Source organism: Polyodon spathula, unplaced genomic scaffold, assembly GCF_017654505.1.
Source record: "Polyodon spathula isolate WHYD16114869_AA unplaced genomic scaffold, ASM1765450v1 scaffolds_825, whole genome shotgun sequence".
Taxonomy (NCBI): Eukaryota; Metazoa; Chordata; class Actinopteri; order Acipenseriformes; family Polyodontidae; genus Polyodon; species Polyodon spathula.
This window is the reverse complement of record NW_024472312.1, coordinates 336,905-364,215: the sequence shown is the minus strand read 5'-3', so window position 1 is coordinate 364,215 and position 27,311 is coordinate 336,905. Positions and strand designations below refer to the sequence as shown.

General features: G+C 41.2%; 1 protein-coding gene across 4 annotated transcripts in view; it reads left to right on the top strand.

Annotated features, from left to right (window-relative positions):
* Window positions 1-252: 252 nt before the first annotated feature.
* stat2 (signal transducer and activator of transcription 2) overlaps window positions 253-27,311 on the top strand; it is a 30,044-nt gene continuing 2,985 nt past the window's right edge. The window contains exons 1-23 of one of the 4 annotated variants that reach the window (XM_041241865.1): window positions 293-519; window positions 4,193-4,324; window positions 9,149-9,296; window positions 12,413-12,511; window positions 14,103-14,195; window positions 14,795-14,873; window positions 15,284-15,360; window positions 15,618-15,769; window positions 16,846-17,004; window positions 17,376-17,465; window positions 18,162-18,221; window positions 18,314-18,334; window positions 19,100-19,193; window positions 20,198-20,245; window positions 20,438-20,521; window positions 21,392-21,490; window positions 22,541-22,676; window positions 23,711-23,763; window positions 24,330-24,424; window positions 24,509-24,648; window positions 25,474-25,662; window positions 25,904-25,961; window positions 27,122-27,252. In XM_041241865.1, coding sequence (XP_041097799.1) covers window positions 4,194-4,324; window positions 9,149-9,296; window positions 12,413-12,511; window positions 14,103-14,195; window positions 14,795-14,873; window positions 15,284-15,360; window positions 15,618-15,769; window positions 16,846-17,004; window positions 17,376-17,465; window positions 18,162-18,221; window positions 18,314-18,334; window positions 19,100-19,193; window positions 20,198-20,245; window positions 20,438-20,521; window positions 21,392-21,490; window positions 22,541-22,676; window positions 23,711-23,763; window positions 24,330-24,424; window positions 24,509-24,648; window positions 25,474-25,662; window positions 25,904-25,961; window positions 27,122-27,252 — 2,236 coding nt within the window. In that variant the 5' untranslated portion in view covers window positions 293-519; window position 4,193. Of the gene's footprint in view, window positions 520-4,192; window positions 4,325-9,148; window positions 9,297-12,412; window positions 12,512-14,102; window positions 14,196-14,794; window positions 14,874-15,283; window positions 15,361-15,617; window positions 15,770-16,845; window positions 17,005-17,375; window positions 17,466-18,161; window positions 18,222-18,313; window positions 18,335-19,099; window positions 19,194-20,197; window positions 20,246-20,437; window positions 20,522-21,391; window positions 21,491-22,540; window positions 22,677-23,710; window positions 23,764-24,329; window positions 24,425-24,508; window positions 24,649-25,018; window positions 25,367-25,473; window positions 25,663-25,903; window positions 25,962-27,121; window positions 27,253-27,311 lie in introns of those variants that run through there. The other 3 variants (XR_005948590.1, XM_041241866.1, XM_041241867.1) reach the window with 3 other exon arrangements.

The window sequence follows — 27,311 nt, the reverse complement described above, 5'->3', positions numbered from 1 at the left end:
ATATATATGCACCATCTATATAAGCACGTCGTTATAATTTTAGAATCATGTTCCCACTCCAGTTCAACTTAAAAAAATAGAACTAGTAAAAAAAAAAAAAAAAAAAAATAGGGAATTTGTATAAACACCCCAAGCCCCTCCCTCTGAATTGGGCTTGTTTTGAAAGGCAGAGTCGCGTTTTTTTTGTTTTTTTCTTTCTTATAAGACCTTCTAACACTGCGCCGGAAATTAACATGTAAAGCTTGCTTGTCCCTTATTTAATGTGTGCTTTTATTAGCCAATGCAGGTTGCAAACGCCTCCAAAGGCGGTGCTCCAGCTGTATTTTACAGAGGGGGTTGATAGGAATGACTTTATTTTTTTATTTTTCCCCCCCTTCACATAACGTGAAAAAAAAGCAAAGTTCAAAATTTCCAGGTTTTTGCCCGAAGAGGAACTTACTAGAACAATAAAAGTCATTTCTCGTTTAATAATTCAACCTTGTTGTAATTGGAGGAGGATATACCACCCGCCCAGAACAGGTAAATAGATTGACTATCTGTTGATAATGTAACGTTGTTTTTTTTAATACAAATTGGTTTGTAAACATAGCGTCGTATTTCCCGAGCGTTCCATTTTAATTTATAAATATTAAAAGCATGGTCACAGCTTGAGTTATATTCTATCAATATTCCAGATTGCATTAAAACAATGATTAAACATAAGTGTTATTACGTATGTCAACTATTACAAATATTGTTTATTTACAGAATGCACAGTCATTTTGCACTGCCATTTGATCAACGCAATGTATGTATGTTTGTGTTTTTGCTCAGTTTGCGTACACGAGTTAGTAATACAGGTCGCTGTCGTTCATTTCTATTCATGTTATTGTTAAACTCTAAAATGAGGGGGGGGAGGGGGATATGAAGCGACAGTAATGGGGGTGTGCGTATTCGGTACTTACAGTGCATGAATACATGCATACACGTTTTAAAACAAATACATGAAGTGTTTTAAACTTTTAAATAACGCCCGTGCAATCTTATCATACAAACATATTCTCAAATATGACTTTTTAACAGTTATGCAGGTATAAATGGAAACCCCAAGCCGATACCACGCGTTCAGTGGTAATTATTGCGTTAGAGGAACACATGATACTTTGTAATTTAGACAGTAGTATCGCATGTCTTTTTGTGATTCATTTATAAATGGGACCCAGGTTTTAAGTAATGATATAGTATTTGCAGCTTGTCTCGTATTGTTTAACTGCATTTTTTTTTGTTTGGTTTTTTTGTTTGTTTTGTGTTTTTTTAAAACCCACTAATAGCTGCCAAATAAAAACGGAAACTTAGATCCAGCATTGAAAGTGAACTAATCCTAAGGCCATCAGTGGTAATTATTAAAAAAAAAAGTTTTGTTCCAAGCAGTTTTGACAAGCTATTGAATTGACATGCATGTTGTGTTTGCATTCTGCAGTGATTCTAGCGGTACTGTAGTTAGTATACCATAGATTACAGTTGTATGCTGTAGTGGCATCATGTCAGGGGTCAGTTCCTGTTTTTGCATTCCAAGTCCTTTTTTAAAATCAATTCCCAATCCCTTTTTAATCCATTCCAACACACCATTGATCAAAATTGAAATTAGCAGTATTCTGTTAAAATGAGCTTCTCACCATGGCAACAAATTACTAACATTGAAGCCACTTTTAGTCAATTTAGAGTGGCTTCAAATGAAAGCAGCTGAACAATTATCTCTCTGAAAATTTCCTTCGAAGGAATTGCAACACCTACAGTTTGTTTAACATATTTTGCAGTGGTCATGAACTATTAGTCATAAACAAGCCCTTATTGCTGCATGACGAGGTAGGCAGACCCTGCGGTTGCCAGGGCAATATAAAAACAAGAGCCAGAGAAATTAAAAAATCTACTGGCAGCGGGCGTTTTAGGGTTCCATATTACCAGACCATGTTGTTCAACATCAGAGCTGGAGAAATGGTTTTTATTGAATTTATCTTGGGTGTAGAGGAGAGGGGAGTTGGTAGTTCTGTTAATAATTGTGCTGAAGTCGGCCACCTTGATGCCTGTTCGACGTCTTGGATCGTCTTTTTAGTTAACTGTGACTGTGGCCTATTGTGCGGGTGTATCTTATCCTGTTTTGAATTGCTGAACGCCCGGTGCCAAAAAAAAGTAACAATTTTGACATCTCTGCCCTCCTGCTTTGCAGCAGTTTTTGCCAAAAAGTCTGATTTTTGGGGAAACCAAGTCTTTATAGTTGGTGGCAGTATTTAGCAGACCTGGCCTCAATTACAGTTGTAATTGTGTAATTTGAAATTAGTTGTAGTTGAACCTTAGCACACCTGTCTAATTGTAGTTGTAATTATGCCACATGATTACAGTTCAATTATACAACTTTTCAAAGTTAAATCATTCGCATTTCCCTGTTTTGCGTTACTAGCGTGACTATTGCACTGTATTTTCAACCACTTTTAGAGACCCCAATACAAGTTAAATGGTATGTTTGAAGTCATGTGTGATTTGTTACTTTTTAGTATAATTGTAATTAAATAATTAAATATTCCATTTGGATTCGCAAATTAATTCCAAAAGAGGTAGGCCTGTTTTTTTTTCCTGCTGCTTTCACAGCTGAACAAACCCCCTCTTGGCTAGTTTCAGTCCCTCTCCTACTTTAGATTTGCTCGCTCTATAAGACGTGATCCACAGTTACCTGTACTCCCTTGTTTTAATTTCTGAGGACTTTGTGTATGATTTGTTTTCCCATAACTGTGATGTAAGGACAACCGTGCTTTGATTATATGCCAGCAAGACAAACACGCCTCTAGCTGTTGTTGGCAGAGTCTTTTCCAGATCCTGGAAACATTCATTTTTTATTGAGAGCCTGTATGACTGGCAAATACAGATGAGGGGGGAAAAAAAACCAAACAAAACCACACCTTTTATTGTTCAAGTTGACCACAGGGGACCAGATAAACAACCTTGTATGTTTACTCTGAAATAAAACCCATTAGAAATAATTCTCTCTCAACTGGCTACTAATGGTGATGTTAAAAAGGACAAGTCTGTAAAGGTTTTTCATCGGGCGACAAGATACCTTCGCAGCGACATGGCCATACAAATCTAAAACCACACTGAAGCGACAGATTTGAAAACTATCAGGTCTGTAAAACTATTAAAATTGCTTTTGACAAAACTATAACCAACACTGGTACAAATTCAACGACATGATCTATAAATAATGACGGTATTTTTATTGCCATGCGTGTTGAGTCCTACACACCAGGCTTGCCCAGTTCCTTCGAAATGGACTTGCATATATTATCTTTCATCTCTCTATCTTCATTATTGCGCTGACCTTTGTCCTAATGCGCTTTGATATTTTTCCACGTCAAGTATAACTTATTTCCTCCGTCATTTTGGATACTGCTTCACCCTGGCGGACCACAAAAGCGTTGTAGCTGTTTTCTGATTGCTCCATTCCCTAGTTGTCGCGAAGAAATAGCAAAAAAAAAAAAAAATACGATTCAGGTCTGTTTATTTTGTGTCGCCCCTGCATTGCCTGTCGTGTGAAAGATACTTCTCAAAAGTATAGGATCTGTTCATTTTGATCTATTCATTCCTTTGTCTGGTGTGCAGCAGCCTTAAGCTATATCTATAGAAGACAGAGAAAAAGGTCATATTGTGGATCTTGTTTCGATTTTAATTGTTTTCTAATGGGCATGTCCCAAGCTGGTCTTGCCTGTATCAGTGAGCAATGAGACACCCTTTGCATGACGCAGCAACGTCTCTTTAACCATTCATACCTTACCATTGTACGCTCTTACCAATACAGAAACTGAGGATTAATGCTGTCCCCCATGAGTCAATAATATTGAATTGCTTCACCCCATAGGCTTGATGCTATTCAGAGCTGGGGTCAATTCCTGTTTTTTCAATTCCAATTTCCTTTTTAAAATCAATTGATATTGGAATTGATGTTTTTAGAGACATCATAACTGTCTGTGATTGCTAAACTGCTTTTGTTTGAAGCGACTGACCGTTTTTTGAAGTAGTTTGTTGCCACCGAGACACTCATTTTAACAGAACACTGCCAGCTACAGTTTTGATGGATTGCTGGAATGCATTTTAAAAAGGAGTTGGAATTGACCCTGACGCGGTTGTTTTTCTTGCTTGTTTCCTCATCTCTTGACCCCAGGATGGCCCAGTGGCATAGCCTGCAGCAGCTGGACTCGGCGTACCTCCAGAAAGTGGACGAGCTGTATATTGGAGAGGACTTCCCCATGGCTGTGAGGCACTACCTGTCTCCCTGGATCGAGAGCCAGGACTGGTACAGTGCACGCTTGCTATCTATTCCATTAGTCTGTTCTAGTGGTTTTCAACCTGTGCTACGTGTGCCGGTACTGGTACCTGATGGGCTGGCAACTGGTACAGGCTGGTGGCTGTTCTTGGTGACAATATGATTCCTGACCCACGGTGCTCCCTTAATCGTAAAGCATCAATCTGTTTGTACCACTGAATCAGAGAAATGAGAATTCGTGGACTTTCATTTACTGATGGGGAACCAAAGCAGCCGCTCTGTGTTTGTGGTGAACGCTTGTCAAATCAGTTGATGCCGTCACGTGTTCAGTGATTTTTAAAAAAAAAAAAGAAAGCCGGTTATTCTGGGGTAGATCTCGGTTTTATAACAACTGTATAAGATTGCATTTAGTTACTGGCAGCCCTGCTGGTCCCTGCTGGAAACGCTGGTGCTTGAGATGAAAAGGTTGAAAACAGCGGTCTGTTCCGTTCACTCCACGGGCTGGTTTTTCAAAACTGTTAATCTGAATCGAAGTGATCTGGATTTTGTGATGGAGATTACTTTTATCAGCATCATTTTGGTCCGTTTTTTCAAAAAATGTCACAGCTGGATTACATTTATAATCCTAATTTATGAAATCCAGTTTTCTGAAGTAGGGTAGTCTTTTTGAGGCCGTATTTATGATATAACCTAATCTAACAAAAGAAATTGTGATAATAGTGATTTAATACAGAACGTTATTTTGTTTTGTATTTAACAAAATGTAAATCACTTTTAATGTTAGTGCACATATAACACATGCAAATAATTGTTATTTTATTTATGTCTACTTAGCAGAAATTAAATAACTAAATTTAAATTGAATAAAAATAATCCTTTTTAAAAAGGATATGTGTCTTTAGACCTCTTCATCGTCTTCCTCGTCGGCCGGGAGTCCAGCGTCTCGGACGAGCTTTAAGGCGGTGTGTGTGTGAAGCAGTGTGCTTTTTGATTAAAGCTACACCACTAAATACGAAAAATCTTTTTGCTTGCATGGATACAAAACTTACATATGTAAATATTATATTCTAACACTCTATTTGGACATAAAGCATGTGTTTGCTATGACAATTCAAACCAAATATCGACGTTCTGTGATCATTTAAAAGCTGCATCCACCTCCCGCAGGAGGATCACAATAATCCCGGTATTTTGTTTCAAAGTAATCCTGATTTTTTAAATTCTGAAAAACTTAATTGCAACAAAGTTTTGAAAAACCGTCCCCAGAACATTTAGTGGAGGGCCAGCTACGGTCGTATTCAGCCCCAGGTAATCTGCTTTGAATTGTCTGATTGCACGTCTAATCACAGCACAGTACAGAGACAGTCAAACTTGAGTCTGTGTATTTACAAATAGCAGTTATTCATGCACCAGTAAGAGAGGGACAGTTTAACACAACACTCCTGGCTCCTGATCACTGAAATAATATGCTTAGCTAAAGGTAGTGCTGAAACCTAGGACTGGATGCAGGGCTTGTGTGAGTCTCGGTCCTTTTTCGTTGCCTTTTTGCTACATTCTTCTAGTTTATCTTTCAGTCCAGCTCATAAATAAGATCAAAACATCAACCAGGATGCTAGGAATGTGTGTCAGTCATTCAAGGTACTGAGCTGTCGCCACTTAAAGAATTGCAAACCATTTAAAATCATCTTTGTACCTCCGATTACCTCTGTTCATGTTTTTAAGTCAGCTTTTATCTTTTTTTTTTTTTTAATTTCAGGATTAGCAAATATTTCAAATACAGTAGACGAGCTGCAACATCCTGTTCCCTTTGCTCTAGACAGTGATTGCAGATTGATCGGGTTCCAGGAAACCGCGGCTCTCTTTCCTTTACAGCATTGTTTATTATCTATCAGAACACCTCAAGATGTGTCGTTTTGATATCCTTTATATACCTACCTGAATGAAAACCTCAGGGGGTGAGAATTCAACTTCCGGTCAGTAATGCATGATATAGAAACAAGACCCCCATGTGTGAAAGTGTTAGACCACTTTTTGCTTTAATTAGGCATCATGAATAACTTCTTCCCATTTGTGGCTATGTGCCACTTTTCTCTTAAGCCCTTTTCACACCGGCACGGTCGGCCAGTGTTTTCATGCTGCTTTTCGACCTGGGTGACGGAAGCAAATACGTCATGCATGTACGCAGTGCCCTGGAAGCATCGGAGTTCACATGTCCACACTTCGTTTGTAATCTGTCTCTGCACTGGACTGGCGTCCTGTGAAATCCAGCTTTAAACCAACCTCTTGTCTTCCAAACAATTTACGTGCTTGTTACGGACCCTTCCAGCCAAGCTTCTCTGGATTGAATTGTTTGCCCCGATGTTGATTAGAATAAACGTTTCTTCATTTCTCCACACCATCCCTGCAGTGATTGGGCTCAGGGTGTGTCTCAAACAGAAATGGCTGGCAAGTTCCTTGCAGAAGTGAAACCTTCACGCAGGGTTGGCTGTTTACTTCCTCTGCTTACAAGCGCCCATTGTGCATATTGTCTTTTTCAACTCGGGTTAAAATGGGTCGACCCACATCCTGAGGTGGGTCACTGCCAACCCGGGTACAAAACAGAAACAATGGGGTGTTCTGATACAGAAGCAATAGGATGCTCTAATAAATGTCCACACTGCTGTAATATATGCATATTCCAAATTACAAAATACAAGCAAATAACCTGAAAGATCTCCAGCAGAACAAAAGGGGGGAGTCGGTGATCATATTGCGAGTGCTAAGAAGTTTTTAAATCCTTGATTAGCACTCCTGTTTAATGTGAAAGATTCTTAAGTACAACGTGCAAGAAAATAAGCCCAGTAAACAAACGCTTCAGATCGTGCTTTCTTCTGTGCACACTGAGGAAACCGCTCCCCAAACATGTTTCAACTTGACTACTTACGGGTAATGTGCAAGATTAGGAATAAATCTGAACAGATTCCCATCAGCGAGACGTAGCTGCAAAACCAAATGCATTTAAAATATATAAGACTTCCTGCCAGCTACCTGCGTTGGACCTGTGGTTTTTCATAGCTGCCAGAGCTAGACTGATTTATTTCTGTTAAGAATCACTCAGCAACTTTTAAGCGTACTGCTTGGCTTGCTAGGATGGGACACTTGCAAACACTGCTAAAAACACACCTGATTACACAGACAATACTTTTAAAAGGTAAATAGTGCATATGGTACTGTTAGTCGGAATAAACTTGCTGAACAAGGTATGGTAGTAGGGCCAGGTGAGTCATATTGTACGTGCTTCTAAAACTAATTTACTAAAAGTATTTGGGAGTGAGCAGTTTGTGCACGATGATCCAGCCTCAAGACAGGGACAGTGATACACTAAGGTACACATTCTTGATTGTGTTGTTCTGCTCAACCTTCAGCACCTTCAGGCTAACATGGTGCGTTTGAGGTATTTTGTACAGGTGCTTAAGATATATACAGTAGTGTGCAAATGCCCTGTCCTTTTTATATGCCTACCTGCATGAAAACCTCAGAGCGTGAGAATTTCAGTTTCCGCTCAGTAATCGGTGATATAGAAACAACAGGCACTCCTGCGAAAATGTTAGACCACTTTGTGCTTAATTAGGCAACTTTAACAACTTTTAAAAAGTCTCATGTGTTTTACCATTGGTGGTTATGTGTTCATTTTCTCTTTCTACTTTTTAATTAATTGCAAGCCATCAATTAAATTAGACAATCACTCATTTGCCTATTTTAACAATTTTCAGTTATGCTTTGATTTCATGTGCACAATAAATTAAAACAGAAGCAGTGGGGTGTTCTAATAAATTTACACATGACTAGAGATCTGCTTTTTCAACTGTGATAATACAGAGGTGGAAGTAAGACTACTGTTGCATAGCGGCTTGATCCATTCCTGGTTTTATTAGTTTGACGCACCTTAGCTTGTTGCCTATACACTGTGGCAAAGAAACTCCTAGTAAAACCTGGAATGGGTGAAACTGCTATGCAGTAGGAGTCTTTTTCCCATCCCTGTGATACTTGCTTGAACAGGACATCATTTAGTTCTGAGAGTCAGAATCTGTAGATCTATTTTAAGGGCTTATGTCTTAACATTATCACATTTTTTTACTTGTATCTAGAGATGCACTTATCTAAGTGTGGAACTTGGTAAGGACGTTCTATAGCTGCTTTATCCGTCAGCCTCTACATATTTAACATATTTAATTGTGTATAAAAAAAGACTGAAGAACTATGGAATATGAAGTCAATTGGCCAAAGTAAAGCGAGACCTTCCACGTCTGGTCTTTGTTCCAGCCCTGTGCTAAATTGTGTAATTTAAACCTCCAACCAGACCCTGAAGTAGTTCATTATATCATTTTACCTGTTAAACCTGGAGTGGAGTAATGGCCCTCCAGGACCGGGATTGAAAAGTAGAAAATTCTAAGTGTTTTAAATATTCTTCCCTCTGTAAGGAAACAAAATTATTTGTGTGTGTGTGTCTGAGGGGAATGCACTCAAGAAGAATAATATAACAAGCTTCCTTTCATTGATTCCAGTAATCAAACGTTACACACGTATTGCTTCAACGTTGCTGTTTTATACAGTCTCTACACCTGCAAAGCTTGGAAACATTTTGACCAGACCATTTTTACTTGAACCTGGTCAGGTGCGATCAGTTCTGTTCATTTTATAGCCTTTTTTCCCCAGGCAGTAAAACACGATTTCCCTGATAGCAGCACACACTTTCCGCATACCGGCTGCACAGCTGCATCGCAGTCATAGATTTGTAATTGTATTCTTTTCATTAACTCTTTCCTTGCACCCCTGTTCCTAACCCGTGTTTTTTGTTTTTTTTCCCTGGCTCAGGGAGAAAGCTTCCCGGGATGTGTCGGTAGCGAGCATCCTGTTCCAGAACCTGCTGGAGAACCTGGATATCCAGTACAGCCGCTTCGGCCAGGAGAGCGAAGCCTTTCTGCTGCAGCACAACTTCCGCAGCTTCAAGCAGAACTTCCAGGTAACCGTTTTCAAACCCACCCCTTTCCCTCTTATTACCACCGGCCCCCTCCTTAAAAGGAGTACGAACCAAGCTTTTAAAATCCATTGCCTTATGTATTATTAGCACTAGCAATATTACTACTGCCTCCCCTTTCTTTTAACTCATTTGCTTGTATTTTATATTTTAAGTTAATACATTGCATGCAGGGCGTCTCTTGTTGTGTGTGCCCCCTTGAAGCCTATTAGCAGCAGCAGCTACACTTGAAATTTCACTGAGGGTGCAGATCTCACACTCAGAATGCCAATGGGAAAGTATTCCAAACGTTTAAAACCACAAAGCGGTCTATTAAAACGGATCATGTATCCTATTTCGTCTGTTTTCTGTTTAGATTCAGTGATATTATATTTAGTGTTCGTGGCTACCTCAAATCAACTTGAGAGTGTATTTTCTTTTGCGCTCTTGTGTATGACAGACCTGGCACGGCAAGAGAAATGCACTCTCAGCTTGATTAAACGAGCAAGAGATGTCGCCTCTTTGGGAGTCCAAGTTGCTGTGACTGTGCACGTGACATCTCTTACTGACCACAAAAATGAAGATTGTACACCTCAGCTTCCATTAAACATAATGCTGTAGAGTCACGCTTTGTATTTTATGCGCAAGGTGGCAGTTAAAGGAGAACCTATGAGATGTAAGAAAATGGATTGTAATTGCATTCAAAGACATAAGAAGTTACTACAGTTCAGAATTCAGTTCTATTAATACTGTTATGTCTATGTGACTAGACGCTATTCCTCGCGCCAAAACCAAAATTCTAGATCGGCAGTGAGTTCGAGAGAGGCCTTTATGAAAGCAGAAGTAGACCGCTTGATAACTTTGAGGGAGCTATTGGAGGAAGCAGGTGGCATATTACTGTAAATAATCCTTGTAATCTGTGCTATTGTTAGTTGTTTTTGTTGTAGAATGCGTGCCCCTCTTCTCTCTAGACTCCAGAATAGGGAAGTAATGTGAACTTACTGTAGTGAACAAAATAATTCCCAGGTCTTTCCTGTTGTGCACGTCCATTCATTTTGTAAAGGTCACAGATCTACAGCGTTGAAGGAAACACGTTTTTAGTAAACGTGTTATATGTTGAAATATAAAATCTCTGATTTTCAAGCCATGCTTTCAGATAGTGTTATACTTCCTTGGTCACCTGGAGGGTGAAATTGTCCCCACCCCTTTCTGGCTTATTTCCTGTCTTTTAGCCAACCAGCTGCTTCCCCAGTAGAATGACATGCTCTCGGCCAGTAACGTGACCCAGCAGACCCTGCTGAGGTGACCTAGGGAGTGGAACAGAGTATGGCATGGAAACTGAGAACTTTCTGTAGTACCTGATGGTTTTTAAATGAAAATACATGCTAGGTCTAACGTGTGTTGGTTTAAAAACTCAATTTTGAGACTAATTTAGCTAATAGAACAGCAAATCAGTTAAGGTTTGTGGATATTTTGTTGGCTACTATTGCTAGGTTTTTAACTCTTAAGCTCCAGGCCAGTTTCCCCATGTTTCTACTGTTTTCAGTGCCTACAACTGCTTGACCGTAGGGCTGACATGCAAGTATCTTACCGCAAATGAAAGTGTACAAACAGCTTTCACACAACAATCTCAGAGGTAGTTATCCCCTCTGGATTCTAGAATTGCTGGCTAAAATCTGAGGCCGCTGAATGAAACTTCAACATGAAATTAACTTTGGGTATAAATTGACAAGATTGAGCTAAAAACAATGAAATTGTGAACGGGTTTACAGAAGTGGCAAAAACAGGGTGGGGTGGGGAGATACAAAGTGTGTTCGTGCTGCCTGTGTGCAGCTGAGTGCCACGGGTACTGCAAGAGCACATTCAGGCTGAGCTGCTTGTTCGTCAGGCTCTGCTACTGTGTTCCCCCTCTCATGTGACAGAGCTGCTGTGGGGGAGGGAGGATGTTATTCTTTTGGGTGCAGTTACGCTGGAGGTTCTGCGCTGTAATTTATAAAATAAAACAAAAATAAATACATAAAGCTTATGCGATACACAGTATGGTAACACTTCAAAATACAGGTCTGTAATTCCAATGTAACAAACACATGATTTCCTACTGATTTCAAATTCCTGTTGAATTCAAGTGTCGCAAGCATGAGTTCATGACTTTTCATAACATTTCTCTTAACACACATGAACTAATCATGAACAGATTGTAGAGTCTTATCCACAATGTAATGTATTTGTGTAAAAAGGCATGCCAGTAGATAAGGCACAGTCCAGCTAGCTTGTTCACATGCACACTGTCACGTGCTGCAGACCGAGGCTTTGTAAACACGGTGCTTACATCCTCACTCAGGTGCCTGTAACTCCACACCTCTGCTGCAGGTTGTAAGCTGAGCGTAACGTGTGTCTTTTTAATAAACAATGCACAAACGCACTACTGCGCGCACGCACACACCCTCATTCACAGGTTAGAATAACTTATGCACGTCTACGACACTCAAGGCATGTATTTACAACCTTTTAAAGAGTTATACCGCCCCAAACCAGGTGTACATACTTGAGGTAACTGAAGCTTGGCTCATCCCAGGGGTTCGTTCGTAAGCACAAAGGTGCCGGATCTCATGAAGGAAGAGGGACAGCATTTTTTGTTTCTAGACCTGATGCACTGCCCTTGATTTACAGCAGCTCCCAGACATGCTTCAGGTTCTCTGCTTGTGGATTGGGGTTTCATGCCTTACTGTTGGTAGTTTTATGTGGACCTTTTGCTGAGCTGTGTTTTAACAATCTTCAGGTTCGACCAATACCAGCGGTGGACCTACTAATCTGATGAACAGGAGCGACAACACTGTTGTATGTAATTGTAATGCTTTATTTGCATATCTCCCTACTTGTTTTGAATTTATTGCGTTCATTCATTCTCCCCTGTCCCACAAAACGATACAGGGTTACAGGATCTGGGGCACAAATGAACCCCTGGCTCGACCCTATAGTGAGTTTGCTTCCCTTATGGATTGAGGCTGTCCCAATTAGGGACCTGTCCCTGACAGCCTAGAGGGTGAACGCTGGTCTGCTAACATGGAAACAATGAGCTTGGCTCCTCTAATGAATCTGTTGTCTTTGTTGTGTGTATTCAGGCAACTTACCAGGACAATCCACGTGAAATGGCCATTATTATCAGAAGACTTCTCATGGAAGAAAATAACATATTAAACGCTGTGCTGCTTGCTCAGCAGGTAATTTTTTCAGTCTATTCTTGTGCAGACAGAAACACAGCTTGGTTAGTGCAGAGAAGGGCAACCAGGCTAATCTCAGGACCCAGTGAGCTGCGAGGACAGGTTAGAATAATGACATCTGCTGGATAAGAGAGAGGTAAAAGGGAACTGGAAGTTTTATCAAGATAACCCAGCTTTAAACTTAACACAGTCCCTTTTCAGACGAAGACTCCTGTTTGATCGGTATGCAATGAAGTGTAAATCTCCATGGCTTTTTATTTTGCAAGCCTCAGCGTTGTATTGATGGATAACCCTGGGGATAAAAGCATTTGTGTTGTATTACTATGAACAATTTGCACATGCATGTTTTCATTTGTATTTGAAGAGTACTCATTTTTTTCCTCCATTCTTTGGAATAGTGTTCTCGTTGCATTGATTACTGTTGCATATTACCTGTGATAGATTCTGTGATAGATAGATAGAGGGCTGTATTTTTGTCTCTGTAGAAAGTGGCTTATTTCACGGTTTAAAAATAGCAAGATATTTCATGATTTTAAACACTGTATTGAAGCAGAAAAAATGGCATTGTCACATTCAACATTATAATTCTCTAAAACGTTCCTAAATATTTTAAATGCTGAAATTGTAGAATATTTATGTCCACAATCGGTCAATTATCAAACAAAATAGATGTAAAAGTAAGACACGTGAGATGTCCCCGTCTTGTACTGGACAGAGTGATCTTTAGCTGAAATGTTTCTGGTCTTTGATGCAGCTGGTGCCTTTTTTTGGTTGAAGACATTTTAAGAAATCGTGCAGCTCTCTCATTTTACTAGAAGCAAACTAAGCCGACTGCCAAGTTCCTAAATGCAGTGTAACAGGTGCGTCAGTAAGGCAAGCGTTTGCAGTGTTTGTGTAAGTGATTGTGGTAGGGTGATGTAGAGGTGGAGGTTCGTGTTTGGTGTTGTGGAATTTAAAAGTAGAGAATTATCATTGGTGTTTGGGGGCAGTTTTACGAAGCTGTGTTTCACTGCAAGGCGCGGCTCAGCCTGAAACCACGGTATTGGATGTACTGTTTTGTTTAAATGTGGGGGGCTGGGGGGCGGGGTGGGGGATATTGGGTTGGCAGGGAAGGGGTTAAAATCCTCCCTGTGAAAACACGTGGGAATGTGGCTGGAGCTGAAACTTGAGTTAATGATCAATTAGGCTACAACCATAGGTGTATAAAAGGCTAATCACAGGAGGTGTTAGAAGGTGAAGGGGTGTTACTTTGCCATCCTTTCCTGTCCTGTTTATGTGTGCAAGTTTAGGTAGACTTTTTGTCTTGGCCGATGTGCCGTTTGTTTTGTGTTAATGTGTTTTTGTTTGTATAGTGTTTTGTATTTGTGAAATAGTGTGCATTAGCACTTGGTAACAGCTTGGCCGTGACGCTACCCTGTCAGTGATAAATGTGTATATTTACACTAGTCTTTCACAAATGGGAAATTCCACCGGGCACTACATATCACTAAAATCATGAAATCCGTGAAGAGTGTACAGCTTTGGTCATATGTAAAGGGTGCATCTCCTTAAACAAAACCTTTCAATGCAAACTGTCTTGCTTCCCCCTCAGGTTCAGATGTTGCAGGTTCAACAGAACCCCATGGAGACTGAGAGTCAGCAGGATATTCAGAAGAAGATGCTGGAGCTGAAAAGCAAGGTGCTGGTAAGTGAATTGTGAGCTGGTGTGTGGCTCTCCTGGTTAAAGCTGCTGCCGTGGTGTGCAGGGTGAGCGATAGTCAAGGGAATGCAGGTTAGTTCTGTACAAAGTCACTGGTCTTCACTACAGAGGACCCTACTGGACAGGCTCCCAGTAAGCTCAAGCAAACCCCTCTAGGGCTGGCCTAGTCTCTCCCTGATGTCGGCTTTCAAGTTCCTGTATATAAAGAGCTGATTGGCTTATAGATCGGAAGACCCCTGCTGCTCCCGTTCTCCTGAGTTATTAGTGTTGTTGGGATTGCTGGACTCGGAACATAATTGAACAGCAAATTTAGAAAAACGAGGTTCAAATAATCAGGCACTCAACACAATCATTTAAAATGTACACTTAAAAAAGAATAAATAATGCAGGTAATACTGGAGTAAAGCTTGCACATCCAGTGTCCTCCCTTTTTTTGACCAGATCTTTTCTCAAATAAAAATATTTTCACGCTCCTTTCAAAACTGCACATGCATGACCATGTGACTGTATAGCAAGAGCATGCCTTGCACGATTTCTGGAATCGCTTTTTTAAGTATCGCTGTTTTCCTCTTGTGTGTGTGCAGGATATGGAACATCATGTGAACTCCCTGGAGGAGCAGCAAGATGAATTTGATTTCAAGTTCAAGACCCACAATTTAGAAGGTAGGAACCCTGGGGTTTGGAAACGTGGCAGAGGGGGTGCAGTTTAGCGCACGGTGTGTCGCTGGAAACAAAGACATGGATTTCTTGCAAGAGTTGGCTGGAGATTTTGCTTGAACCTGTGGAAGCAAGTTCAAAACCAGGTAGATTTAGACAAATGATAACTATATATTGCAAACACCATGCAGTGATGTCAGGGGAATGTAAAAAGTCAATTAAAATGACATTTTGAAGCATACTCAATTGTTTTTTTTGCCCCCTTGATGGCAAACAGTTGAATTAAATTGCTCTGTTCCTTGAAACTTGCCACCAGTGTCCTCGTTTCCCTGTTGAGTTGTTCCAGTCCCGCATTTCCGTTGTGGGACCGGACTGCCTGCCAGTACCAGGTTGAGAATTGTCTTGACGTTTTTCAGGACACACTGAGCAGGAGAAGAGGGAGGAGATGAAGGTACTCCAGGACCTGCTGAATAAACTGAATGAGTCCAGGAAGGTAATAGAATTAAAGAGTACGGACGTTAGCGCATCGTTCCGAGGGTTCTTCTTGCAATCACTTATTGCATTTATTTGTATTGTGTGAAGGTGCTTTTGACTGAGGTCAGGAGCTGTTCTTCGGTTCTAGTTACCTACCAGAGACACATTTTAATGTTGGCTAGATCAGTGTCTTTTATATGAAGTGGCAGCGCCATCTAGTGCACAGCATTGCATTGTCGGCAAAGCACAATTACAGTACCGTTTGTACCCGGACAGAACCTCCTGGTGAGCATAAGGAATATCCTGGGGATCGCAGACTCCTTGCTGGTCTCGCTGGTGAAGGAGGAGCTGGTGGACTGGAGGAGGCGGCAGCAGAAGGCCTGCATCGGAGCCCCGGAGAACGTGTGCCTCAACCGGCTCGAACAATGGTACAGACTCCGTGCTGGAGTGCAGCTGACAGGGCTGTGCTTCTGAGGGGCTTTATCGTGTGGCCGCACTGCCCAGTTTACAGAACAGCGAGGCAGGCCAGACCGGGGGTCAATTACAGTTGTAATCAATCAAGTACAATTCTTGTATTTTTAACCACTCTTAGTGACCCAGGTTGGTTTGAAATAACATTCTGTAGTATGTTTGTGTGTTTGTACCTGTGATTACTGCTTGGCAGAAGATTAAACATATTGGTGTCTAGAGAAGTTTAAGTAACTTTTTTTTAGTATAATTTGTAATTATTACAATTCATCATAATTAACTAATTGTAATTGAACATAATTGGTTTGTGTAGCAGTGATTTCTGTTATAATAAAGGATGCAACTTATAAAAATCACAACAAAAAAACTGTACCTCATAAGACTACTAATAAACTAGAGAGACACACACACACCCTCAAGCAAACAATACACAGCAAACACACACACTCTTGATTACTCAGTATACAAAAACACATACAATCACATTACTCACTATAGAAAACGCACACCCCTGACAACTCAGTATACAAACAGGTACAATGAAGCTATTACACTAACCCTTAAACACACAATGCACTACAAACACAGGCAAGCGATCGCTCGCTACACTACAGAACAAGTACATCAGGAACATACATCCCCCGACACCACTGGAAATACAAAACGAGCCCTTTCGGAATCAATGAGATGCATCACATCCATCGCAGGCAGGCAGGTCCCCATCACATACCCGTTCATCACTTGAAAATACTTGTATCCCAATTAAACAAAGTCACGTCCCAATTAAACAGCACTGGGAAGAACCATCTCCCAGAGCTGTGTCCCATTTAAGCAGAAATCTGTGTCCTCAGGATCCCGATGAGGTAGCGGCAGCTGTATGTTAAGGGGTTTCAAGGTGTTTGTTGTTCAGCGTGATTTGAAGGCTCCTGTGTTTGTATGTTGAGTGATCAGGGTGTCTGTTTCTTTCGTGTATTGAGTGGTTGAAGGCGTTTGGTGTTCAGCATATAGTTTGAAGGCTGCTGTGTTCGTTTCCCAGGTTCACTGTGAATGCAGAGTGTTTGTTTCATCTCAAGAAGATCCTGAAGAAGCTGGAGGAGCTGTGTGGGAAGTTGACCTACGAAGGAGACCCTTTCAAGATGGAGCGGCCGGCCCTGCAGAAGAGATTGGACCAGCTTCTCACTGATCTGCTCCAGAGGTACCTTTCCACCTGATCCGGATTCCTGGGCTGGACCAGGGGGTTGGGTCAGTTCATTTGAAAAATCAATTCCAAATTCCAATTCCCGTTCCCTTTTAATCCATACCAATTCCAAGTCCTTTGAGGGAATTGGGATGGACTGAAATGGGATTGGAATTGATTAAAAGGGAATGGAAATTGGGAATATAAAAGGAATTGGATACTAATTGAAGAAACAGAATTGACCCCTAACCCTGCTCTTGACCACCATACCTTTGAAAAACAACGTAAATGACACTGCGAAACATCAGGTCACCACATCGAACTCTAGAGTGGGCTCTGAGCCATTCGTTTCTGGTTTAGTAACTTCACTGGGTGTGTTCCTGTTTCAGTGCCTTTGTGGTGGAGAGCCAGCCTACCATTCCTCAAGGGAAGGGACCACTAGCCTTGAGAACCAACGTGCAGTTCTCTGTGAAAACCAGGTGAGGGGGGAACTCTTCCCAGCAGCGTTCACTTGAGCCATATATTGTATCCAGCGTTATAGCAACCGTGCAGGTACAAGGTACAACCCAGCAATAAATGCTGTCCAGACGAGCCACAATCGAAGAAAAAACTGCCAAATTAAAGGTTTTCTTTTACAAAGAACACCATGCGATTTGCTATTGAAATCCAAAGTCCACAGATTACTAATTACAAACCAACCTACAAACTAATACATGTACTGAGGTACGGATATATACCTGGGCTGCTTATCTGCATGTCACGTCTTGACAAGCTCTGATGTCGTTAGTGATCTCAGGGTTCTGCATATACAGTATCTACAGAAACGTTTGTTCACTTGTAATGAAACTTGCTAAGGACCTACTTTAACACAAGTCGTGTAATGTATGGGGGTCCCCCCCCCGAGTGACTCGTCTGGTAGATGCACGGCCACGCTGTGTGCAGGGTGAGTCACACTCTCAGGGGGACGCAGGGTCCCGTCCTGGCTGTCCTGGCTGTGCCTGTCACCGATATTCACTGGGGGTTCCAGAGGGAGCATCACATTGGCCTTGGTGCTTCTGCGGGCTAGGAAGGCAAACCAGAAAGGAACCCAACAGCCAGGCTCCTAGTGAGCTTGGGCTAGTTTTATTTATGTATTGATTTTAATTGTATTGTTTTTTATTTTATTTTATTTTTAGACTTTTGGTGAAAATCCCGGAAATGAACCACTTAATGAAAGTTACAGCCATGATCGACAAGTGAGTGGCAAGTACTACCACCCTCTTACCAAAGCATGTGTCAGAAACATCTTAGCCTGTCCCTGACTGTCATGTGTCTTTTTTATTTTCAGGGATATTCAGCAAGTAAAGGGGTAAGTGTGTGTTTTTGTAGGTTCTTCAAATTGCTTTTCATTCTTGATTTAGTAGAGAGGCTGCAACAGGTCCTGTTTGCAGTTGCACAGGGCATACATGAGTGTAATAAAACAGTAATAACTACCACCATGCCCTGTTATTGCACAGTAACTAGTGCAGTAATGTGCTGTTTCTTGCATCAGTTAACACTGTTGTTCACAGGGTAGATGCAAGAATACTGTGTGGAATGCACAGAGTACAAGTGTAATATGCTATACAAATGTATTGTGGTTTGTTTTTCTGCTATGTACTGTGCTGCTAGTGTACAAAACGTGCAATAAAAATGTCATTAGTTTGCATGAGCTATAAAGACTAAATAATTGAATCTGTTCAGCCCAGAAAAAACAAGGGAAGAGGGGGGGGGGACTTTATTGAAGTCTTTTAAAATCCTAAGTGCTACAGATTCAGTGAACCCAAGACTCTACTTCAGATTTAGCACAGAAGGCAGGAAGCACTTTGTTATAAATCTTTGGAATAGCCTGCCAGCTGACGTAGTAGAATCTAAAACACTGGGAACATTTTAAAAAAGATTATGTGCTTTTAAGCTGGTTCCTCCTGGATTTGGTGTGCTAACAAGGGATCAGCCTTGATGGGCTGAATGCCGTTTTCTCATTCCCACACTCATGTTCTTATTGTAGTTGCCATGCAGTAGCAGGGGCTACTTGGTTATTACAATGGAATTATAGGACTGTAGTCTAAAGCAGTACTGAAATATTTCCTTCAAGGTATCGGAGATTCAACATCCTGGGAACGAACAGCAAAGCTCTGAACATGGCAGAGAGCACCAGCGGGGGTATGGTAGCTGAGTTTAGACATCTGGTAAGGAACTTGACGGTCTAACCAAGAGAATCTGTCCATACAATATACCCGGGGAGGGACTGGAATATTTGCAGACCAACATGGAGAAGGTATCTGCTCCTGTAGAGAGTTTTTAAAATGATAATACACTGGAAAGTCAAGTTGCCACTTGCTAGAACCCGGTGCTGGATAAAATTATTTATATATATGTATATATGCGCAACAGACGATATCCAAACTCAGGATTAGTTCAACAAAATGTTTAACTTCTGTATGTACAAAAAAAAAAAAAAAAAAAAAGTGAAGTGAAATCAACTTTTCAGAGCCATGCCCTTCGTCCACAAAACGTTGATTTGACTTGTTCGCTCTTAGCCTTGGTGTTGCATAAGTAAGAGTTCATCATACTTTAGTGAACTAATCCTGAGGGCGGATCCTCTCTGTCTAAAAGAGTATACTGGAAGCAAAATTCCCAACTACACAGTGATGAAAGGGTATGAAGAAAGGAAACAGGGAAACACTTTACATGGTCTGTAATCACTGTGTATTTACATGGTAGTTACTTGATACAAACGTGTGCTTACACATGATGACAATGTTATTTTGCATGGTGTTATGTACTGAGTGTGTAAAATGTAAGAACGCAATCGTATCAGAAAAGGCTTGGGTTTATATTGTGCAAAAAGATTTCCGCATTGAGTGGAACATTGTAATTTTGTAAGTGTTATGTAATTACAGGCACTTCATGTGAGGTGTTGCTGGAAACGGGTAGAACGATCCTTCACAGTAGATTGCAGCGTGCAGCCACCCCATTCAATAAAGACATTCCCATACATCTTGCTTATTTGAAATTTCTTCACTTTTTTTTTTTTTTTTTTTTTTTGCTGCACTAGCTTGGACGATGCTTGTATGACTCGTAATGCCAGTAGACCTTTTGAATTGCATCGACTCAAAGTGCCGTACCACTGGCTCTGAAGTGGTGCTTACTCCTCACCCAGTTTTCTCCTTTTTCTGTTTATGCGTTCCAGACACTCAAAGAACAAAAGGCAGGCAGTGGAGGCAAAGGCAGTAATGATGTAAGTGTCTGACTCCTACCACTGTGGATTGTAAAGGAGGAAAGGACAGCCTTGTTGTGAAATCAATCATTAATGAATGGATGTATTTAATACCTGGCTTTTTTTTTTTTTTAAATACTATAACGATTAAGTGTCCGCGCCTCCCTATTGTATAACACTAATTTGAGTTCAATTCTCTTCTTATCTTTGCAGGGGGCACTGAGTGTGACAGAGGAGCTTCATATCATTAGTTTTGAAGCTTTGTTTGAACGTCACGGTCTTTCTGTGAAACTCCAGGTATTTTTAAGATGTGTTTTCTAGTCCAGGGTAAAGGGGATATTTATTTATTTTTTTGTTGAGTGAAAAACTCTCTTTTAAATTTAGATTCTTGGAAGCCCAGGAGTCAAACTGACAACTGACTTTGTGTTAAACTCACAAAGCAGTAAGAGGAGGCCCTCCGGTTTAGCATGTAGAATCTCTGTGGTTAAAGGCGTCTCAAACAAAGACTGCGAAACTCCCAGCTTATATACCCAGCTGCTGATCACAAAAGACAGGGGCCTCTCCCTCACAGTATACTCTTAATAACCTATATACATCTCTCAGATTTAAAGGGGAGTTTCATAGCCTTAATTGTCAGTTCCAGAACACTCGGTGGTTATTTGGCCCAACGGCCAGTTTATTTTCTTGTCATGCTGTCCAGAAGTACCTCCTGTGTGTACAGCACCCTTACCCTGATAAACTAAACCTGGGTTCTTAGAGCATTTTACAGCACTGGGTAGTCCCTGGGGATTTAATTAATGACATATCAGGGCTGGCCAAAGTTACACTCAAGTATCAATGACTCAAGTATCATGAGGAGGAAACTGACAGTTTTGATGACCTGATCCAGCTTGTCAGTAAATGTTAAGCCCTGTTTCTTGCCCCTCAAAAATGAGAAAGCTAGCATCATTTTATTGGTAATCCTTGCAACTTAAAGCAGGGGTCTCCAATTCTGATCCTGGAGGGCTGATGCCCCTCCTGGTTTTTGTTCCAACTGTACCCTAAATTATATGTAACCTATATAGTCCCAGGGTAATTTTAAATGAGCGCCGCAGTAGCACAGCATGGCGTGATGCCTCTTTATACTGTACAAACCAACACACAGAAATCATCTGTTTTTCCACGCAGGCCTCCACTTTGCCAGTGGTCATTATCTCCAACACCAGCCAGCAGCAGAGTGCATGGGCCTCAGTGCTGTGGTTCAACATGCTGTGCACTGACCCCAAGGTAAGAGACAGGACAGGTTCACCTGCTGGCCACTGGAGGCTTTGTAATTATTTAAGGCTGCATTTATTTTCATGGTTATCACAGATTTCATTATTTCCATGAAATATGTAGCTCCTTGTGAATGTCTGTAAGATTAGTGTACCTATGTATATTCATTTTAGCATTTAAATAAATAGTAAGTACAGCGAATGTTAGCTTTACTGACGCAGCTACCTCTCACATTTTAGGAACCTGGCAGCCAGATTAGTTTGCTCCAAATCGTCGTTCGCCCAATTCTTATCTAAAAAGAAAAAACATCAATTCTAAAGCCAATAAGAAACAACTGAAGAGCACTTGGAATCCTCCAAAATAAAAGTGGATTACTTCTGGCTTAGTAGCTTTATCGTGTGCCTGTTTGCTGAATGCTGATCGGGAGTTGGCAGCTGTGAGAGTGCAATACAGATTCATTTCCATATAGCGCCCGTCACACACTGGTATCCTAGAGCGCTGTACAAAGCTAAAAGCAAAACAGAATAGCTCATGTGTACTCTGCAGTTACAACCAATTATTTAAAGCACATTAAAGATATGTTTTCAATTTTAGATTGAAAAGGATCCAGTGTTTTAAGCCTGCCTAAGTTTCACAAACAAAGCACAACAGCAAAAAGCCCAGGCTGCAGTTGTTTTAAGACGACTTTTTGGAACAAGTTAAAATACTGCATTTTCTGATTTCAAACACCAACTAGGAATATACAGAGTTAGTAGTTCTCAAAGACAGGATGGCCCTAATCCCATGAAGGACCTTAAGTTATGACAGCAACTTTTAAAATCCGTTTGGTAACCGATGGTAAGGACCCAAGCACTGGAGTCATGTATTGAGACTGACGAGTATCAGAAAGCAGCCTGGTAGCTGCGTTTCGAATAAGCTGAAGTCTTCTGAGTTTGGAGAGTTTAAATGGTTTAAGACGAGCTGTTGTGACAACAACAGGATTAATATGGAAATCAGAAGGAAGCTTTGGGTCCAGGCATAGTTGGGAACGACCTTGTTGATTTGCACCGCATGTCTCTGCAGGCCCTGTCTTTCTTCGCCAGCTCTCCCGTCGCTACCTGGCCTCAGCTCTCGGAGATGTTGAGCTGGCAGTTTCTCTCCCTCACCAAGAGAGGCCTGAATGAGGAGCAGCTGCGCATGCTGGCTGAAAAACTCTTCGGTGCGAATCGTTTTGATTGTGTTAATAGATGCGTTGCATGCTTAGGGTTACCTCCACATCCTCGCCTCATTACACAGCATTGAGATCCAACCCTGTTAGGAATGTTGAAGTCAAACGTATTTGTATTTTTTATATGTTACTATGTTGTGTCTTTTTATTGTGTAGTTTGGGCGAGGTTCTGTCTTATAAGAGACTTGCTAGAAATGTTCCTAGCACAGGATATACCCATGATAAGATGCACAGCTATGGCCAAATGTTTTGCATCATCTACAATTTTAGGATTTGGAGACATGATTTATTTATTTTATATATATATATATATATATATATATATATATATATATATATATATACATATCTAATATAATTTTTATATATATATAATATTTATTGGTAATGAAAAAAACTACAAAATGATATCTCAAATGTCTACCGGAAGCCATAATACTAGTACACTACAATGTTTCATGATCATTTCTAAATGTAACATTCTTGAAGTTGTCAGTTTTTCGTTAAGTATATGGAAAACTGCAAAGCGGTGTGTAATTCCATATGTTAAAGTAACATTATCCAGCAGGTTTCGTTCCACTTTATGAAGCAAAACGAGTTGCTATAGGGCAGGGGTGGCCAACCCTGGTCCTGGAGAGCCAGTGTCCAGCAGGTTTTATAGGTAGCTCTTAATCGTTCATTTCTGAAGAATGCCAGTTATTGATCAGTTTAGCAAGTTAATTTGTTCAGTTGAATCAGGAGTGGTTGGCTCTGGTCCAGGAGAACTGCAGGGTGTTCAGGTTTGTGTTCCACTTGATCACTAAATTACTTTAATTGAATAAATTACCAGCTTAATTAGTCACAAATGAAATAGTTTCAAGTCTTTAGAAATTGATTGCGGGTTGCATATAAAACCTGCTCGATTGGCTCTTCAGGACCAGGGTTGGCCACCCCTGCTATAGGCTGATGCAAAACATTTGGCCCTAGCTGTGCTTTGAATTCCCCCGATTTTGGTTTGATGTATTCTTACTGTTGATGTCGTACAGGTCGCCAGCTGAGCTACGAAAACTGCCGTCTTTCCTGGGCAAGATTTTCCAAGGTATGTACACAGTTTGATGCCCCTTTAAAGGGTACATAAGAACCTTTTTATTTTATTGCATTGCATGTTCCCATGTGTTGCTACAACTGTTAACGTAAAGTTTGTTTTTGTTATTATTTTTTACATTTTGACCACTTTTTTTAAATTGCATTACCTGCCTCAAGGTGGCTTCCCATGTAGCCGCATGGACCTTTCTCAGAACTACGTTTCCCATCATCCTCCTGCTCGCATATGTAAATGAGATGGATTTACCAGTGAGCAGGAGGATGATGGGAAATGTAGTTCTGAGAGAGGCCCTTGCGGGTACATGGGAAGCCATTTTGAGGCAGGGAATGCAATTTAAAAGTTTAAAGTGGTCAAAATGTGAAAAAAATAAATATTAAAACAATGCACACACCTTACGTTAAGTTGTAGCAACACATGGGAACATGCAACACAATAAAATAGAAAGGTTCTTACGTACCCTTTAACGCAGTGTTCGCAGGCTCATATATATGGAACTGAAAATCCTCTTTTTAAAACACAAAGGTAACAGATGAATATTCAGCAGCTTTTGTATCTTCCAGGAGAACTTTCAAAACAACAACTTCTCATTCTGGGCCTGGATTGATGGGATACTGACACTGGTCAAGAGCTACCTGGAAGACCTGTGGAATGAAGGGTGAGTGCTCTGGAAACAACTACTGAGAACTTCCACAAGGGGGCAGGGGTACACAACGACTATTGCTGTTGTTTTTGTGTGCAGGTACATCATGGGGTTTGTGAGCAAAGGGAAAGAGAAGTCTCTGCTCAAGAAACAACAGCACGGCACTTTCCTGCTTCGCTTCAGTGAGAGCTGCAAAGATGGGGCTATCACCTTCTCCTGGGTCGACCACTTCTCCAATGGTGAAGAGACAATATCACACTGGATCTCTCCTGAAATACTTTTTCAAATGCCATTTTATAATTACTATTGTGTGTGCGGCTCTTAATCTTCTCACTTACCAGTCACTTTCAAAGTGCACACAAATCTTTCTTACTAGGATCAGGGTCTTGTTTACAGCAAGGCTGCAAATTTCAGAACAAATGCAGTATAAAATAATCCAGTAACCCAGGTCATATCAGTTGTTTACCAGCAGTCAGTGTAGACATTTAGAGTTTTATCAAATATTCCCACTTCTAAAAGAACAGAAGTCGGGCAACGATCAAACAGGGATATGATGTTGAACGAAAGACCGAGACATTTTGTCAAATCCTTTATCTGTTTTCATCTCAGGGTTTTATTATCATGTGGTCTGCAGAGTCAGTCATACAGCCAGGAGAGTGCAGGTTTGTGTCCTGGCTCTGAAGTCGCCAGCCTTCGCTGGGTATTCCAGAGGGAGCTTGGCCTTGGCGCTCCCGCGGGTTGAAAAGCAAAACCGGAAGGGAATGTTTCTTCTCCTTTCACTACAGCAGACCCCCCCCCCCCCAGTGAGCTCCCCCAGACACCTGCAGGGCTGGCCTTTGTCCTCCGGAGGCCAGTAGCTCGCCGACATCCACTGTCGAGTTCGTGGGATCGGAGGACGCCTACTGAACCTTCAGTTCCCCTGAGTTGTTTGGGCAATTGCTGCGGTGACAGGAACAAGTAATTGGACATTCAAAATTGGGGAGGAAATGGGGGTTAAATAATTGATTACTCTAAATTTTTTAATTAAAACTGATCTCTGATGGGGGTTTGTCTGTGTGTCGTAGGGAAGAGCAATGTGCGCTCTGTGCAGCCCTTCACTAAGAACGACCTCTCCCAAATCCCCTTCGTGGAAATCCTCCGGAATTTCCAAATCCTTGTAGACGAGAACATTCCAGAGAACCCTCTGAAATTCCTGTACCCCAACATCCCCAAAGACGATGCGCTGTGGAAGTACTATGCAGAGAAGAACGCAGGTATGGAGGACGATTTACTTTGCAGGGCAGCAGAGTGTGGATGCCTCATCTCATTGTGTTACAGCGACCCTTGCTGGTCAGGTGGAGACTTCCCAGACTGGGCCCTCCAAGGCGCTGTAACTTGGTAACAGCATTTGCTTAAGTTTGATTTAGAGGTGATTTTATATATGAGTTCTTTTAAATGCAGAAAGAAGTAAAAAGTCTTGCTGTATTTTTTTTTTTTTTTTTTTTTTTTTTACAGATGGAGAAAATCCTTACAAAGAATACATCAAAACTAAACTGATTGTCATCTTCACAGAGTAAGTATGTTTCCCCCAGTCCTGTAGCTCCCTCTCTGGTTTAATCTACCCTTGTATGAACCAGTGTGGACCTACAATGTCTGTAAAAATATGTGAAAAACATTTTTTTTCTACTTATTGTCCTTGTCAACTATTCCCAAAGTTAACCCGCTGTGCACCACTACCCCCAGGAGAAATCCCAAGCTCCCCATGGGCATGTGTTCTGTTCTGGGAAGCACTAGGCATCTGTGAGCCATCTCTGCTCAGGACTGGTGACTTGAGCCAGGAAAATAAATTCTACCATCGCCCGCAACACTGGAATAATGAGTTCTAAAAAACAGAAAGAAAAAAGTAGCAAGTTTACTAGTTATCACTCTCTATAGATTATAACGAGTGAGCACTGTGTGTGTGTGTGTGTGTGTGTGTGTGGAGAGAGAGCGAGCGAGCATATCGCAGTACATCACCCAGGTAACACCATTCCTTACTGGGAGGCTTGTCAGGGTAGAGGGCAAAATGGATGGAGATAAATACAGGCAAATCCTTGAGGAAAACCTTCTTCAGTCTGCAAAAGACCAAAGACTGGGACAGAGATTAACCTGTCAGCAGGACAATGACCCCAAGTACACGGACAAAGCGACACTGGAGTGGCTTAAAAACGAAGGCGAATGTCCCAGAGTGGCCCAGTCAAAGCCTGGACTTGAATCCGATTGAGAATCTGTGGCAAGACTTGAAGATTGCTGTCCTCCAACAATCCCCATCCAACTTGACAGAGCTTGAACAACTTTGCCAGGAAGAATGGGCAGATATTGCACGATCCAGATGTGCAAACCTGGTAGAGACTTGCCCCAAAAGACTCACAGCTGTAATTGCTGCCAAAGGTGGTTCTACCAAGTATTGACTCGGTGGGGTGAATACTTCTCTAACCAAGACATTTCAGGTTTTTTTTTTTTTATGTTTCACAATAAAAAATCTCTTGTCTCTTCAAAGTATTGAGTAGGTTGTGTAAATCAAAGGAAAAAAATCCCATTTTAAAAGCATCAAGATTTCAGGTTGTAACACAAACAACAAACTGAAAACGTCCAAGGGGGTGAATGGTTACTATAGGCACTAGAGGTGATAAATCAAACTGAAGAATTGTGCTTGGTGCAACTGTTCAAATGATTCTGTGTTGCTTCCTTTAGCAAACCAAACGACATTCGGTCAGCTCAGTCTGTGGATACTATGAACAGCCCTGTGGGCACTCGCGACTGTCCAGGGGATGCTGTGCCTCAGGGCATTACCTACGCACCACAAAACGAAGAAGTGCCTCCTGGTGAGTGTTAGCTTTGCATGCGGGTGACACTGGAGGTTAGATCCCTTTTTATGAAGTTT